We start from the raw sequence: 14,752 nt of genomic DNA, 5'->3' as shown, positions 1-14,752 counted from the left end.
CCCTCGGCGAAATAGATTAATGTTTTGGAATGTTGTTCTGATGTGAAGTCACACGAAATTGGGGAAACCAAAGTTGGAAAATGGATCTATAGCGAGAATCAATAAAATATATCATAGTAATATGGTAAGTGATAGAGAACATTTATGTTGCCGGCTTTTTTCCTTATTTAATCTTTTTTTCTGGGTCATGGGAGGGCCAAAATCCATGAAATCAATGAAAAGGGTGGTGCTAGGGGATGATGTTAGACGCCTCAAAGTAATAAAAATTCTGATTTTTTTCCATGATACACCAATTTAAGTATGAATAAGTGATCTCTATCATCTAAAGCTCAAATGAAATAAACTTTTTTTTTTTTATTTATGTGGGGTGTCTGGGCTAGTTTATGCGTATCATGACTAATCTACTTTTTTTTATTTTATTTACGTGGGGTGTCTGGGCTAGTTTATGTGTATCATGACTAATCTCCATAGCTCATTGAACATCCTGCAAGCCCAGTGAACAGGTAAGGCACCGCGGAGGTGACAGGTGTGCGCGGTAAGGCTCGAACCCAAGTGCGGAGGAAGGGGACAAGCCCCTCCCACTGCTGGGCTAAAACCTCATGTGCAAACTTGATTGGAAATAAACTGGATTGAAGAATACAATAATGATTAATTAAACTGACATTGTGTTACTTTACACATGATTTATTTGAGAATCATTCAGAGGGAAAGGTGGCAGAAGCAGAGATGGTTTTGTTCATGGGCAAACTAATGGGCTATCAAAGTCCAAACCAAACAGTACATTGACAAATATATTTTCCATGTTATTCCATAAATATCATAAAATTCTTCGATAGAAGGAAGGAAGGAAGGAAAAGCAATGTCTACTATATTTTTCTTGTTTTCTTCAATAGCAAGATTTGGGTTTTGCATTACTAGAATCTTCCCGTTCCATTTGTATCGAATCTCCTTTAACAATTCTTTTTATATAAAATAATCAAAGAAATTTAAATCATATTTAAAACTTAAAACTAATCCTTATGATATGCACGCGTCATGACATTGATGGAGACCTCCTCCATTAACAACTTATATTCATTAAATATATACAATAGGCAGAAAAACATCAAAAATACAAGAAATAAGACATTATACGAAGACAATATAAATACGGGAATGCTCCTCCGACTTTTGGCACCCATGTATCTAAAACTGAACCGGAGAGATACATAGCACGATGATAGAGTGCAATATTATTAACGTAGAGCTCAGAGCCAGAGGGAGTGACACAGAGAGAAACAGGGTCCTACTCCCACCTGCAAGAGGACGCGTAAAGCGGAAGATTTTTAGAAGTCTCTTTCATGGCCTTAAAGTTGCAGCAAGAGAGATAAGTCGTCGTCTTGTTTGGAAATATTTTGGATAGGGTTCTTGCTAGTCGTTATGAATCTGTGATGGCAGCATGACGCATAACAGAGCCTCTAAGTTCCTTGCAAAACAAGTTTGGTTTTGGCTTGGTGACATATGCCTTAGAATTGTCCAGCTCCATATTACCATAAAAAGGATTTAGCAAGCTTCTATTCTCCTCTCCACCTATTCATCAATCCTTGTTGTTTATGGAATTGTATATCCCTATATACAGCCCTTTCGAATTACCTAAAGTACATTCCTCCATGTTTGCGTGAGCCCCTGCCCTTGGTGTTCATATATAAATATAATTAGTTTAATTTGCCTTTTATCTTATGGTTCGCGTGTATGCTTAATTAATTTATTGCCCATATTTTGAATCAAGAGAAACAACTTCAAAGTAAGAGATAAGTGATGGAAATTAGAAGTAGTAGGGAGCAAAAAAATTAAAAAAACTAATTAAATCAATAAAATAATAAAAAAATCGAACTGTGAAAAAAACCAATTAAAATTTTAAAAAATCAACTGATTTGATTTGATTTTATAAGTTTAAAATTGAAAAAACAGACTTCAAATAAGAGAAAAACTGACTAAAATTAGAAAAAAATTAAGTCAAATTGATTTAAATTAGTTTTTTTTTAAATAACTAAATCAAACTAATCTAATTAAAATTTTAAAAAATTAACTGATTCGATTTGATTTTATAAGTTTAAAACTAAAAAAACAAACTTCAAATAGGAGAAAAACTAGAAAAAAATTAAGTCAAACTGATTTAAATTAGTTTTTTTTAAATAACTAAATCAAACTAATTAATTTAAATTAGTTATATTTTTTTTATAAAAACTAAACCAAACCGAAAGAAAGTATATCAAAAGTTTTACGAAACCTCGTTGCTGGTATCAGACCATGCATGTTTTGGATGAATACGTGGTACTAAAATCGATTTTGTTCGTGGGGCTTGAGAAGTGCACTTACCAAATGCACGAGACCATACTACAAGACCGATCGACATCTTCCAATATGAGAATCGCATCCAAGCTTCTCTTGCAGCCTTAAAATCAGACACATCATCCGTACCAAATAATAATCACAAAACAGTGTTTTAAACTGTTTATGAAGTTAGAGTGTGAAAGAGGCAGGAAGGTTCCTACTAAAAGCTAGCATTTAACGGGTTGCATATTGCCTCCCAAGGCTGTGAAGAACACTGAATAGCTCATGCAACCTCTTCCTCTCCCTCCCTCCCTCCCAAAATAATGGATAAAAGGATCATAATAAATGATATCGTGGGATTACAAAATCTATCCCAAAGAGCAGTAGTTGCCATGAGAAGGAATGACAAGAAGAGTATCCACTTGCCGCCGGTCAGAGGAAGGATTAAACCCAAGATTTTTAGCCTTGTTTACAAAAAACTGAAGCTTGCTGGCCATAATGCCTCCACCTTATCTTCTGATCAAGACCTGCAGCCAGAGTTAGCCATGCCTCTTTCATTTCCGTAATGTTTCATTTTTCTTGTCTTAAGAATATTGATATTTATTGTTTCTTCCTCGGTGAAATTATGATGTAAAAACGAAGGGTTTTATGATCAATTTCAGTATGTAGTGGATGAATGATTAATTGAGAGAAGGATCGAGTCCATTACTTTAATTAATTTCTTCCTTTAAAACATTAACTTGATGAATCTCTGAGTTTCTTACTACTTCAAGAAACGAAGCCCCATCTAATTGCATAAATAACTGAAGCTCACGCGTTTATGCTTATGTTTGAGCATGTATCATGAAGGGAGGTCGCCTAGATTTCTTACTTCTCCAAAAATCTTTTCTTTCTGCTGCTGGTATAATAGTGGTATGATTCTACATTCCATCAAAGAAATCTATATACAGACCTTCCCAGCTGATTTCTTTTTCCTTTTCATGCATGAGCAAAGGAAGATTTATTGATCTGGGTGATAATGAACCAAGAAAGTACCCTTCATCATCATGGACGAAAACCCTCCTAATTAATCAACACCAACCTACATGCCAAAGTGAGAAAAATAACATAACAAAGCCTGAAATTTGTCCTTCAATTTGTAATAATATTTCTGTGGATGAATTTAATTAACGCAAGTCTCGATCGATATATATGACCATGAACTAGAGAAAAAGATTGATGTGTTTATATATAAATGAAGGAAAACTATAAAGAAAATAAGTTAATTAAAATATATATATGATCTTATATAGCTATGTTGAATTATTAATTTGATCAGCAGCTAGTCCTTGATTGCTTAATTAATTGTTTTAATTTGGATATTGCACTCATATAATCCCATAAATGTATTTGACATAGATCTACAAATATGTGCCCGTATATGTATATTTTAAATATAAGGTTTCTTGCCAATCTACGTTGTACCTTTTGCCCTTGCAGGTTAAGTTGGAACTATCATAACAGTTCTCTTTCGATCAGAGAGTTGGTCAAGAAGCACGACATATTCATGAACAAAGAGTTCAGAGAGACACCGGGAAAGGGAAAAGGCGCCGGCAGTGTTTTCGTATGATATGTGTGTCCATGTAAGAAATGATAGCAATACTTTCCAATCCAATCTACAGGTTTGCTTTGTTATGTACACAAGAATAATATACATTATATTTTCCAAGTCTTATTTGCTTTGTTATGTACACAAGAATAATATACATTATATTTTTCAAGTCTTATTTAATAATTTAAATATTTAAATTAAGATTATTTGATAAAATATCAGAGTTTTAATAATGAAATAAATATAATTAATAGCACAAAATTAAAAATGGCCCATACGAATTTCAAACTGAAATTTTTTTTACCTGAAGATGAAAAAGTATATTAAAGAATGATATAAATTATATCTTAAAGTCTCATCTAATAACTTAAAATTTTATGTTGAGATGATTCAACGTATAATTAATAGCACAAGGTAGTAGATCTATACAAGTTTCAAATCCAAATAACTTTCACTTAAGAGAGTGTGTTAGATAATAGTATAAATTATATCTTAAAGTCTCACCTACTAGTTTTGAGAGAGTGTGTTAGATAATAGTATAAATTATATCTTAAAGTCTCACCTAATAGTTTAAGTCTGTTTAGAAAATAATCAAGATAAATGTCTAAATAAAATATAATTAATAGCACAAAGTAGTTTTCATGTACAAGTTTCAAGCTTAAAAAACTTTTACTTAAGAAAAGTGTTAAAAAATAATATAAATTATATCTTAAAATCTCACCTAACAACTTAAGTTTTTAGATTAAAATGATCATTTGATATCACTTGAACCTAATTTGGTGCAACTATTAAGAAAATAATTAAGATAAATATTTTTTATTTTCTAATTGATAAAAGGAGAGAAATCAAGGAATTGAATAAATCAAGACAGTCAAGAAATTATTTTTATCATCTAATAAAAAAAGATGATCAAGTATTTCACATAATTTTGTTTATTTTATTTCCTTATATGTCTTGTTGCATGATTATATAAACTTTAAACGAGTTGAATGTAAAACATATAATTTATTTATCGAATAATTTTTTTTTATTTTAAATTTATACATGCTATCAGAAGAATCTTGATTAATAGTTACAAGTTTGAATCTCATTACTCAATTCTAATTCACTTAAGAAATATATGTAAGAGGATAATATAAATTATATATTGAATCCTTACCTAATAACTTAAGTTTTTATATTAAAATGGTTATTTAACTATTAAATATTTTATTTACTATCTTTCTCAATGGTATATCAATTCATCTTTCTTTAAATATTTATTGTTCAAATAGGTCAAACTCTAATAGATAATGCTATGAAGACATCATCCTGCCTTTTATGATTTTTTTTAGTATTTACTCCTTTTTTATTGTTATATCTAATTAATAAACATGAATGCTTGACTTGGAATTTGAGCATATGATAAATTCAACCTAATTATTAATCAATTAAGATCATTTATTGATAATGAACAGTTTTATTAATAGATGAGGTGGCTATAAAAATAATCTTAATTCCTGTCAAATTCATAAAACTTAAAAAGTACAGAAGATGTCTTAAAGAAATAATCAACATAAGTATACTTGATCAAATATTTTATATAATTTTTTTATTCTATTTCTTTATATAATTATTATATAATTATATAACTCTATATGAATTTAATGTAAAATATATGAATAATTTATCGAACAATAACAATTTTTCCTATTCTAATTTTTACAGCAGCGAGGTTACTCTCTTGTACCCCTGTCCTATATTGTTAAGTTGATGAATGTACCCAAGTAAATTTTGTTAAAGTAAGGGAGAGGCTAGCTTGTTTTGGTGACACGCGTTTTCATTGTTTTGGTATGCAAATATTTTTGGGTAGAAGAAGCATCAATTTAATTAATTTAATTTTTTTTCTCGTACTTTTGAATGGTTTTGATAGGTAAAACACTCTAGTAAAAGCATATATCGAATGCATGACCAAACACAAAACGAGAAACCTGTTGAGAAAAGGAAACATAAATGCTGGAGAGGCTCAAGGCTTATTGGTGGCTTGCATAGCTTCAGTTCTATTGTCTGAATTCTACTGCCTATTAGGAAAGTTAACGGGCGATTTATATGGATAAGCAATAATGAAAAGCTCGGTGATTCTATCTTATGAAAAATCTTCAACAATCAACTAATTATTAGTATACAGTGTATGATTACAGTTCAAAACCCAAAAAAAAAGAAAAGTCATGAACACCAGAATAAGAGACAGACAGAACGAAAAGCAGCCAAGCAGTGTCAGAATGGGGCGCTGCACTGCTTGCTGACTTCTGGGTCATTTGTGCGAGGGATAAAAGGCCAGGAGCATGGCTCTCGAAATACTGAAAGAACGCTGTTGCCTACGGCTCCAGTCAACACAACCACCGCACAGGACCACCCGCCGCTCCGGCGGATGGATTTCAACAATGCTGTAAACGGAAAACCGCCGAGTGCTAATATTACGTGAGAAGTATACGGGCTAAAACTCAGAATAGAAGAGAAAGGGAAATATTACATGGGGGTAATTTTTAAAAAATAATAATAATAATTAAAAAAAAAAAAACACAAGCTGCTGAGATGTGAGCGCAACAATATTATACAACCACATTCTAAATATTTATGTACTGAAATCAATTCAATTAGTAGTTCATGATCTCCTTTGGACATAAGCCTCTGCTAGACAGCATAGATGACATAACCCAACGTTTAAACCGACTTTTATTCAGTAACAGGCAATCAATCCCATGGTCTGATGCAAAACCTGATAACCTACAAGGAATAAGAAGCTGTACCAAAACGGATGAACTACACCAACTACTCAGTCCCTCAAAAAGACCTGTTGTTGGGTTTGGAAGGTGACGATGACTTGGATCTTGCAAAATCAACCAGATCTTTGAAGAGTGCATCTTCTTTTCTTGCTTGTTTGGGAGGAGTGGACGGATTAAGGGAAAGACTTTGGGTTTGACCAACTAAGCTGTCATAAGAAGAACCAGAGCCGCTGCTTGAATTAGAAGCACTGCCTGGTACATTGTGATGCTGGCCAAAGAACTGCTGTCTTTGATTATACCTGGAAGGCGGTGGTGGAAGAAATCCAGGAGACTGCACGTCCCAAGGTGCTGGGGGCAGCCGATCACCAGATTGGCTTAATGGAGCTGGTTCGTCATACATGGGCAGTCCAGTTAGCACAGGAGAGGAGTTCATGGCATTGGAGGGAGGGGAAGAGGCTGGTAGTGTTGGAGAATATGGTGGTGAAGAGCCAACATTTGGGACTTTCAAGGATGTGGGTTCTGATGTTTGGGGGGGTCCTTCTGACTTGTACAAATCACCACTGAGATAATCAATCATGCCTGAGTCCGCGCTAACTGACTTCTTTGATGAGGGAGGAGGAGGAATAAATGGGCTAACTCGTCCTGGTTGAGTCCTAACACTGACTGGTTTCCGGTTTAGTCCTTGTGAATTATCTCTTGATGGCCTGTGATATCATGATTAAACCTAGTGAGAATGGGTCTTTTCCCTCCTTTCTTTTGAAAGTACTATGTTTTAAGATCAGAAAACTGATGGCCCAATTATATGATTTATGCCAACTATCCCCAAATAAAGTTCCCAACCAAAAAGAGGAAGATCAAATACATCGCGAAACAACATGATAGTCAGTTTTCCAAAGCTTTTTAATTGCAGAATAAAGCAAGGCAGTGGCATATATGAGAAGAAAAAAGGTTCGAGGAGTTGGCATTCCCATATGAAAAGGTGCATCCCCACAACTTTTTGTTTCACTAGAACATTCCCTCGCTGAAATGTTTTGACCATCCAATAGTGAGGACTTGCACCTTAAATTTGCTAATGCATGCTCCATGGGTAAATCCAGTAAGAATCCCCCGTCACACCCCACAGAACAATGAGCATAACAGAAGTGAACACAGTAAATGCAAGGGAGAGAGGGGAAAACTATTGCAGAAGTCTTTAGTATGGTTACCTGTGTGCCAGCTGGGAAAAATCATCTTCTAACTCATCATCCTCATTGTTAATATTAGCAAGAGGCACAAGTGATGTTTCCATTTCCCTTTCTCCCACAATAGGACTTCCTTTCGCAATATCATCATGCTGACGAAGTACACGCTGCAGGTTATCATTCAATGCTAATCCCTGACATAGAAGCTCCTCATCTCTGAAAGAGCACTATATTTGTCAGATATGTCAATAGCAGAAATTGGAAAAATATATGAGAGGTCTAATTCTTACACTGTATTGTTAACAAGAAGCCTGACACGCTTTTGGTAGGAACGGCATTGGTCAACAAGGTCAACAATCACTTCTTGCTTAACACCCTGCCATGGAATCCAATAATATAAGTGCATTGCACAGATTACATTTTCTTCTTGAATGCTATCCAGACAAGAAGTTGCAGCCTTGATATGTGCAAGTTCTGCCTCAAACAGAGAACTGAACAGGACAAGACTTCCTATGTCTATTGTTTGATTATTTACTTTTATTTGATTGATCAGCATTTAATTTAATTTTATTATTTTAAAAATTTGGATTTATCCTATTAGTTTAGTTGTCAAAAGTAACTCTTGTTAACAATGTAGTTTTGTGTCCTCACCTACTTATAAATCCCCATCCACATTTGTTTTGGGATTTTATTAGTGTTTTATGTGTTGCATACTCCATTTGATTGCAGCTTTGAAAGTTAAATTAAAACCATGCATGGACACTCATATTTCAACATTTGGTCAAATCAACCCTCTATTTTATGTATGGTCAAGATAAATAACTTTCAATTTACAACGAATTAAGCCTCATCCAACTCGTGCCTATTAGATGACAGCCACATGTTGCTATGTGCAAACATATAAATCAGCAAAGGGTTACAGTCATTGATAAATTGGAGGGAAAGGGTTTTGATTTTACCAAATTTCTATACCATGGGGACCTTGAATTATTCTTATACTTTGCTGTTGCTCATTGAGTCTTGAAAGTGTGTTCTTCCTATGTTGATAATTATATAGTTTTCTTTTCTTTTCTTTTCTTTTCTTTTTTCCGTCCCCTTTCTTTCAATCCAGAACTCCATATATAGTAGTGAGCAATAAGGTCTAATATATCTATCCATGAAGAGCTGACATGGCACAGAGATCCCGCTTATGATATGAATCAGGGAAATTTTCACAAGCACATAACTGCTGATCTTAGCCACATGCTTTGATAGAACAATGCAAGAAAATTTCCACGGGAAAAAAACCAAATTTTACCTCAGGGTTCTTACGATCCAAGGCACTAAGGATTTCCATTAACACATCTGCTATTCCATGAGCACTTTGAATCTCAAGCAAGCTGCAAAATAAACAAATTTCTAATGTAAAAAGATCTAGCGGTAATCAATCATTAATCCCCAGCACAAGAAAGACCAGTTAGAACAATGAAAGATAGAAAAGCAAAACGCTGATGACAAAATAAGACTTTTATTATTAGTACTGAATTGCATAATCAGAAGCACCCTAATACAAAGCATTTTTAATTAGTTCTTTTATGATTACTGCCACTTGTATCTATGGCTGATGTATTGGTCATGCAAGCACACTTACAATCTATTCTAGCTACATACAAGATTGATTACAAAGTAAATTCCAACTGAGTTATAGTATTTTCATTTAAAACTAGGAATACATGAACAAGCTAGAAAGGTAGATTGGGAAAGAATATGATAGCTGATGCAGTACTTAATCAACATCATGCAAGAATACTAATGTACTTCGCACACCTATTTATGGAACAAATAAATGGAAAACATAAGTACCTCTTTGTAGTATACCTATTTAACCCTAAGCTGGGGAATGAATTGAACAAACAAAAGCCAGAGCAGTCCAAGTATTACCTGAGGCCAGAAGCATCAGCCTGCAGAGAGGCTTTAATAGCAGCATCTTCATATGCTGAAGGTGCATCAGCTATAGGCTGTGTTTGGGGAGGAGTAAAGAATGGTACACTGTTCTCTGCTTGTGGCGGAAATTCAACTCCTGAAGCCTGTCAGTTATCCAACATTTAATCTGATGACATAGGGCTTCATGAACACATAATGAAAGAAAAGATCAATAATGTGATTTCTGATATTAAAGGAGCCACCTAAAGCTGATCAGCTTCAAAAGGAATAGAGTTTAAAATCGATGGCAAATCTCACACACTGTGACTTATGGAATTACAAGTAACAATAATGAAAATTACTCAGGCATTGACACATAATGGAAATTGAGAATGATCCTTTAACTTTTCCAGTCAATAGACTGTAAGTTATAACCATCACTCTAAAATCATCAACTGACATGTATTGATCTAAGAAGGAAACATGAACCAACAGGTACAAGACTCATGAAATGCCATGTACAACAATTCTCAGTAGAACTGCTGGCTCCAAAATAAAAGGAAATTGATATGAACGAAAATAGGTGGAGAAACCAATTACCCTTAGTTCATTATATGCAGCATAATATTGAGGATACCTTCCTCTTTGCCCCCCAAAAGCTTCTTGCCATGTATCTATCAGAATAAGTATCTTTTCTCGCACATTCAAATCTGGCTGCTCAATTTCACAAGAAGAAAAATTGAGATAGGGAACAGGAGAAGAGAGATTCAAAGCACTGGAAAAAATAGAATGCAGTACCTTCTTTTTTACTATTTTAACCATATCATGTAAGATATCACGTTCAATGATTTGCTGAAACACACTGTCACCACAATTTTTGCTGAGAGTCTCCAATGCCTGTATCATTCATCATATAAAGAGAGGCCCAAAGACATTCAGTTCAAAATCCATGCACAACAACAATTTCAGAAATGTTCAACATACCTGAACAAAATTTAAAGAAAGATGGAGCAATTATGTATAACAATTGTAATGTTTACCGCTTGTGATATAAAATTATAAAAAGCACGAGCCAAGTCTAGAAAGTTTGAAAATACTAACAAATAGAGCTAGGAGTTGGGTTTTAGGATTTTTGCTGCCTAGTCGCTTCTTGAGTATTTTCAGGGCATCCTTTGCTTGCCTGCAAGACAAATCCAATTCAGAGAAAAATCAAGATCAGCATAATTTAAGAGCAGAAATCAAAATGAACAGACTTAAGGATAAATTTCAGTGCTCTGACCAACCCCACGACACACACTACCTAAAAATTCTATTTAAATGTAGTACTGAACAATACCAACAATAGTACATGTTCGAAATGCAAAATAAGCACTACTCAAAGCAAACAGTTTGCACACGAACTTTACCAAAACGAGAAATTAGAAAAGAAAAGAAAAGAAAATCGTATATACCTAGGATCCATGTTGATGATATCACATAGCTCAATGTTTACAGCCCAGTCTGGGCCAATCAACATATCACTGGTTGCCCTCTCCGCACAAGCCGCAGCAGTATTAGCCATGATTATAGAGAATCACAAGTTGGTTCCTTAGTTTAAGCTCGGTATCCCTTATTATCCTACAAAGCAAAATAATCAGCCACGTGATCAATTGCAAAATCCAATCTTGAAACTGTACAAAATTGAAGTGATACAAATGACTTGGAACATGGATAAACTCATGATCAAATATGAAAAAGCAAATTATCACCAATAGAGCAGCTAAGACTTGATTCTCCATCAAAACCCATTAAAATTCGAAGAGAATACAAAAAATCTCACAGCAACTTCAACACGATCATATTCATAGTGTATAAAAATCATTAAACAAAAACAAATTCGACCCAAATGGATTAAAGCAAAAGGAACCAACAAGAACTGAATTGTATACAGGTGTATTAAACCCCACATATCAAAGTCAAAACCCAACAAGAGAACAGTAAGAATCATTAAAAACAAGCCCTGATTATTCAAATTTAAGACAATAAAAGAGAAAATGCGAAAACCCTACCTAATAAAAAGCAAGAAAAACAAAAAAGACAAGATGGCAGAAACAGAAGAGAAGCTATAGGGAGGAGGGTGAAGATCTTGAAGCGTACCTGTCAAAGGACAGAGTGGTAGAGAGAGAATAAGAAATGTAAGAAAGGTAGCAATTTTGTGATGGAGTGTAAGAGAGAAATGAAGTTTTGTGAGGGAGAGGAGAGATTGTTTTGTTTGTGTTGGTGGGGTATGGTTCTAACCATTGCTTCCCTTAAGTGGGTCAGCCAGCCTTTTGCCTTTGGGATCAACTTTTGGTTTCCCATTGAGCCGTATTTTTTCCTACATTTCTAGAAGAAGAAGAAGAAAAAAAGCATGGTCAAATATTAAAATGATAGTATTTTAACGAATATATTATTATTATTACTATTAAAAAAAGTACCATTAAGATTTGGACGATATGTTCTTTTAGTAGATAAAAGGGGATTAACCCTTGAAAAAAAAAATTACAAGCAATATTTTGTTATGGGATTTGATTGAAAGTGTTGTGAAAATTATTTTTTAAAATATTTTTTTATTTTTTAAATTTTATTTTTGATACTAGAACATCAAAATAATATAAAAAAATAAAGTTAAAAGAACACCAAAATAATATAAAAAAATAAAGTTAAAAAATTTCAAAATATAGTTAAATTGCAATGACAAAGTGGACTTATATTTTAAAATAATAAAATAAAAATTCAATATTTTCATGAAAAAAAAGTCATAATAATACACTTTGAGAATAAAAGATAGACTATGAATTTTTATTTTCTGATAACCATGAAGCGTTCATAGACTATGATAGATGAATCTTGCACTATATTGGATGATTTGGGAGTTTAGCAAAGAAAGTTATTTTTACAATTTTGGTCTTTTAAAAGGTATTTTTAAGCCAATTTTCATGTCAATTAACACTAAATATATTCAAACAGATTTTATTATTATTTTGCTAGTAATTGAAATTGGAAGAAAAGTGATAGATTTGGTAAATGGGAAGCTTTAACGCCTAATTAGCATGCTTTATGTGGGAGGTATAAATAATCTCATGAAAAAAAAAAAAAACAAGAAGTAAATTCCCAGTCATTCAATTTTAACTTTAAGTTATTTTTAAGTTCAGTATGTAAAAATAAACGCGTTTTTATATCTAGGCTATGGCTTTGGACCCCACTAAACGGAGTGTGAATAGAAGGAGCCGGGATATATCGCAAATGAAAAGTCAATGAACCGGTGGTGGGACCTGAGCTCGTCATGCTTGTTGACTGGTTCCTAGCCCCGAGGGGAAGGATAACACAAGCAGGGAGAGAATAGAAGTCCAAAACCGCTGGTCTGGGTCAAATACCGTGCATCATCATCCTTTCTAAATTAAGGTTTGACCATTGTATTTTGTATGCCCATCTGTCATTACTGGATTGGATGTTGTTGGAAAAGAATGGTTCTGTTGCAGTATGATGCTGTCATTTACTTACAGGTCGGCTGTTACATCTGAAAATTGTCTGTGGAAAAAATTAATGCTGTTTTTTTATGTTTGGTGGGAGTTGTTTTGGATTTTAATTTAATTTTATAGGATTTAAAATATAAAATTAAGATACCAAGTATTTATTTTAATAAAAAATATAATTTGTTAGTTTATATGAAAATTAAAGATTAGAGTATGTTTTTATTATTCTATTCTTATTTATCTTTAAAACAATTTTTATTTTCAAGATAATGATAGTTATCTGCTTTCAAATTTAATTCTTAATTAAATTCAAACTTTAAAGAAGATAATGAGTTTGATTAAAACTTTATTTCTACAGGCGATAAGATTCTTGCACTATAAATACAGATTTTAATATATGCATAAATGAAAACGAAGAAACCCTAGAAGAAAAACATTAAAAGAAAAAAAACACATCACTAAAAAAGGAGAAAGAAAATAAAGGAGGGGCGGCGAACCCTATATCAGCTACCGCCCCCTTCAGCTTTTTTTTTGGTACTTTTTCCTTGGCATGGACACAGAACCAGTTTCAGCCATCTCTCTACCATTTTCAACAACTCCTCAGCCTTCATGGACCTGGATAGAGAAGAAGCTTTGCCTTCTTGCCATCCCTTTTTCCCCTTTTTCTAGTCTGGAACTACTATGACCATCCGAACCCTAGCCACGTCTTCTTTGTTATGAAAAAAAACCATTAACCACGGCTCCATCTTCTCTTCTCTATTGCAAAAAAGAGGACACACTTTCATTGTTCTCTTTCCCCCCTCTTTGCCATTTTGGACCAAAAGAGAAAAACATATAAAAAGGGAGGCAACTCTAACATATAGAAACAAAAGACAGGGACAAGCAAAGACAGGAACTAACATAAAAGAAGAGAAATGAAAGAAAAGAAATGAATAAAGGAAACCCAAAAACAACACAGTACATACAAGGAGAGCATAGAAAGAAAACTAAGGGAAGAGAGAGAAAAAAAAAGGAGAAGAAAGCAATTTTAGTAGGTCAGCCCTCCACCACCATCATCTTCATCTGCAAGTTAACACAACCAAAAGATTGATGTCTTCTTCTAAGTTTAGAAATGTCAAAATAATAAATAATCTGAAAAAACTAGGGTCTAACTACAGAGAAGTTAACTGTATAAACTACAAATAAAGAAATGGATAATCACATAAAAGTAGTTTAAGAGAGTTTTGAGATGTGATATTGATGTAAGGATTAAACAAGGATAAATTAATTATCAAGGTGAGAGGATCCACTAATAGCATTTCAAACAAGTATAATATAAATTCTTTTTATTACTCAAATGGAACCATATACAAAAGAGGTTTCAATCGGATTAGAAATTGTTAACATGATTACATTAGTTATCTTATTCAAATAATACTAATATTAGTAAATGTTGTCAGGTGACATGACTAAAAGATTAATGTCTTCTCCCAAGTGCAAGAGTGTCGAAGTAATAAATAACCCAGC

General features: G+C 33.4%; 2 protein-coding genes across 2 annotated transcripts; one reads left to right on the top strand and one right to left on the bottom strand.

The window, feature by feature from the left end:
• The first annotated feature begins 2,568 nt into the window (after positions 1-2,568).
• On the top strand, positions 2,569-3,987 carry LOC105112325 (uncharacterized). The gene is made up of 2 exons (XM_011007998.1): positions 2,569-2,875; positions 3,793-3,987. Exons 1-2 carry the CDS (start codon positions 2,637-2,639, stop codon positions 3,920-3,922), a joined length of 369 nt encoding a protein of 122 aa, XP_011006300.1. The 5' UTR covers positions 2,569-2,636; the 3' UTR covers positions 3,923-3,987.
• Positions 3,988-6,471: 2,484 nt separating this feature from the next.
• On the bottom strand, positions 6,472-12,014 carry LOC105112326 (target of Myb protein 1-like). The gene is made up of 10 exons (XM_011007999.1): positions 11,889-12,014; positions 11,204-11,369; positions 10,854-10,932; positions 10,551-10,649; positions 10,353-10,466; positions 9,771-9,916; positions 9,148-9,229; positions 8,141-8,226; positions 7,875-8,066; positions 6,472-7,373 (listed from the first exon to the last, which is right to left on the bottom strand). Exons 2-10 carry the CDS (start codon positions 11,311-11,313, stop codon positions 6,728-6,730), a joined length of 1,554 nt encoding a protein of 517 aa, XP_011006301.1. The 5' UTR covers positions 11,314-11,369; positions 11,889-12,014; the 3' UTR covers positions 6,472-6,727.
• Positions 12,015-14,752: the final 2,738 nt, after the last annotated feature.

This window comes from Populus euphratica, unplaced genomic scaffold (genome assembly GCF_000495115.2).
Source record: "Populus euphratica unplaced genomic scaffold, PopEup_1.0 scaffold334.1, whole genome shotgun sequence".
NCBI lineage: Eukaryota > Viridiplantae > Streptophyta > Magnoliopsida > Malpighiales > Salicaceae > Populus > Populus euphratica.
Note: the sequence above shows the minus strand (reverse complement) of the source record. Positions and strands in the feature narration are given on the sequence as shown.

Excerpts from the sequence above, each read along its gene's own strand:
- LOC105112325 (XM_011007998.1), top strand. The coding sequence starts at position 2,637 with ATGGATAAAAGGATCATAATAAATGATATCGTGGGATTACAAAATCTA. Across the intron at positions 2,876-3,792 it reads GCCATGCCTCTTTCATTTCC|GTTAAGTTGGAACTATCATA; the intron begins GTAATGTTTCAT and ends TTGCCCTTGCAG.
- LOC105112326 (XM_011007999.1), bottom strand. The coding sequence starts at position 11,313 with ATGGCTAATACTGCTGCGGCTTGTGCGGAGAGGGCAACCAGTGATATG. Across the intron at positions 10,467-10,550 it reads TTAAAATAGTAAAAAAGAAG|CCAGATTTGAATGTGCGAGA; the intron begins GTACTGCATTCT and ends GAAATTGAGCAG. Across the intron at positions 9,230-9,770 it reads GCTGATGCTTCTGGCCTCAG|CTTGCTTGAGATTCAAAGTG; the intron begins GTAATACTTGGA and ends TTTATTTTGCAG.